General features: G+C 54.2%; 1 protein-coding gene across 1 annotated transcript; it reads right to left on the reverse strand.

Moving 5' to 3' along the window:
* Positions 1 to 282: 282 nt before the first annotated feature.
* Positions 283 to 2,301, reverse strand: LOC308674743 (uncharacterized protein; the record flags this gene model as incomplete). The annotated part of the gene is made up of 2 exons (XM_081339474.1): positions 283 to 1,642; positions 1,812 to 2,301. The coding sequence occupies 2 exons, from the start codon at positions 2,299 to 2,301 to the stop codon at positions 642 to 644; spliced, it is 1,491 nt and encodes a 496-aa protein (XP_081195600.1). The 3' UTR covers positions 283 to 641.
* Between the last annotated feature and the right edge of the window lie 367 nt (positions 2,302 to 2,668).

Here is a 2,668-nt window from a genome sequence, read left to right on the forward strand (position 1 = left end):
TCTGAATGGAATCTTTCATATCTATAAAGCTTTTCTCTCAGTGAAGCTGTTTCCACCTTCAAGCATTTACAGAATTTTTCTCTTGCGTGAATACTTTGATGTCGATGGAGGTGTAAAACTCTTTCCACACTTAAGGCGTTTATATGGATTTTCTCCTGTGTCTTCTTTGATGTACATAAAGGTGTCCCCTGTGACTGAAGCTCTTTCCACACTCAAGGCATTTATGTGGTTTCTCTCCTGAATGGATCCTTTGATGTATATAAAGGCTTCCACTCCGAGTGAAGCTCTTTCCACACTCCAGGCATTTATGCGGTTTCAATCCAGTGTGAATTCTTTGATGAGTATAAAGGTTTCCACTCCGAGTGAAGCTCTTTCCACACTCCAGGCATTTATGCGGTTTCAATCCAGTATGAATTGTTTGATGCTTATAAAGGTTTCCCCTCTGAGTGAAGCTCTTTCCACACTCCAGGCATTTATGTGGTTTCTCTCCAGTGTGAATTCTTTGATGAGCATAAAGGTGCCCCCTCTGACTGAAGCTCTTTCCACACTCCAGGCATTTATGCGGTTTCTCTCTGGTGTGAATTCTTTGATGTCTATAAAGGTTTCCCTTCAGACTGAAGCTCTTTCCACACTCCTGGCATTTATGTGGTTTCTCTCGTGTGAATTTTTTGATGTTTATAAAGGTTTCCTCTCAGACTGAAGCTCTTTCCACATTCCAGGCATTTGTGTGGTTTTTCTCCAGTGTGGATCCTTTTATGTTTACAAAGGTTTCCCTGGTGACTAAAGCTCTTTCCACATTCCAGGCACTTTAAGGTTTTGTATCCAGTGTGAATTTTTTGATGATTATAAAGTTTTCCCCTCTGAGTGAAGCTCTTTCCACACTCCAGGCATTTATGTGGTTTAGTGTGGAGCCTTTGATGACTATAAAGGTTTCCCCTCAGACTGAAGTCCTTTCCACACTTCAGGCATTTATGCGGTTTCTCTCCGGTGTGAATTCTTTGATGATTATAAAGGTTTCCCCTCTGATTGAAGCTCTTTCCACACTCCAGGCATTTAAATGGTTTTTCTCCTGTGTGGATTCTTTGATGGCTATAAAGGTTTCCCCTCCGACTGAAGCTCTTTCCACACTCCAGGCATTCAAATGGTTTTTCTCCTGTGTGGATCCTTTGATGTCTATAAACGCTTCCCCTCCGACTGAAGCTCTTTCCACACTCCAGGCATTTAAATGGTTTTTCTCCTGTGTGGATTCTTTGATGGCTATAAAGGTGTCCCCTCAGACTGAAGCTCTTTCCACACTCCAGGCATTTAAATGGTTTTTCTCCAGTGTGGATTCTTACATGCCCTTTAAGATCTCCATTTCTTTTAAAGGATTTTCCACATTCCGGGCACTGATATTTCTTTCCTCCCTCCTGAATTCTGTGGCGTTTCCTGAGTTTCCCGCCTCTTCTGAGGGACCCTCCGCCCTCCAGGCCCGTCTCGGGGTCTCCGCCCGTTTCCTGCTCCGCGCTTCGCCCTCCAAGCGGCCTCCTTTCGCGGAGTCCCCGTCGGCTCATCCCTTCCGCGCCTTCCCCGCGGGGCCTCCTCTCCTCTAGGCCGGCGCCTACTTCTTTCCTTGCTTCCTCCGCCGGGCTCGCCCGAACTCCTGCAGGGGCGAAGGGAGACAGGCGGGTCACGGCTTCGTCCCTTCCCCGGAGGGGAGTCCCAGCCTCGGCCTCTCACGGACTCGGCTTCCCTCCCAGCGTCGCCCACCCGGACCAGCCTCGGGCTCCCCGTCCTGCCTCCCGCGACTCCCAGCATCCCCCGGGGCCTACCTGCCTCCGTGCACTTCGAACCGGGACGCTCCTTCCGCTGCCTCTCCGCTGCCGGAAGTGGGGGCGGGACCTCCGTCCTTTCGGCCAGCCTCCTGCCTCCTCCGATTGGTGCAGCGGCCCTGCCTGTCTGGCGAGGCGACATGAGCCGCCTCCTGAGGGGCGGGAGGCGCGAATGGCGGGAGCGGATCGGCGGGGAGGCCGCTGCGGAGGCTTCCGCGCCCGGAGGGAGGCGAGCCAGGCCGGGCTTCCCGCTGCGACCGCGGCGCCCGGGCTCCCCTTCCTCGGAGGCCCCGATCGAGCCCGGGGAGGCAGGGCGGCCCGAGCCTTTGGGGGTCTGCTGGGGCCGAGGCGGGCCCGGATCCTCTCCCGAAGAGACGCCGCTTCGCCTTGCCCTGACACGCGTCGTCTGCTCGTCGGGCGGGGCGGAGGCGCGCCTCGTTTTGCTGGGGGCTTGGGGAGCCGGAGGGGAGCCCGGGGGGAGGGGCGGCATTGGGCGGGGCAAAGTCCCCCCGGTCTCCCCCCAAAGCGGCCTCGGTCCTCCCGGCCGACGGAGGAGCGGGGGATTGTGGAGCCCTTTGGGCCTTTCCGCCTGCCCATTCCTCTTTCTGTCCCTGATCCTAATTCACAACTTCCCTCTCATCCTCATCCTTTCTTTCACCCTCAACCTCACCTTAAAGGTCATCTGAAACCTAACTCTTACCCTCACCACTATTTATCTTCCTGATGGTTAGGAAAAGAGGCAAGGTTGCCCAGAGTCCAGGAGCCCTTCTGGAGACCAGCTGACCTCTTAGGAGCCACCTTCCCTCTGATAACTGACATAACTGACAGTTTAGCCTGCAGGGATGATGAGGTCACAA

The sequence above is a fragment of the Vipera berus genome, assembly GCF_964194415.1.
Source record: "Vipera berus genome assembly, chromosome: 15".
Lineage (NCBI taxonomy): Eukaryota > Metazoa > Chordata > Lepidosauria > Squamata > Viperidae > Vipera > Vipera berus.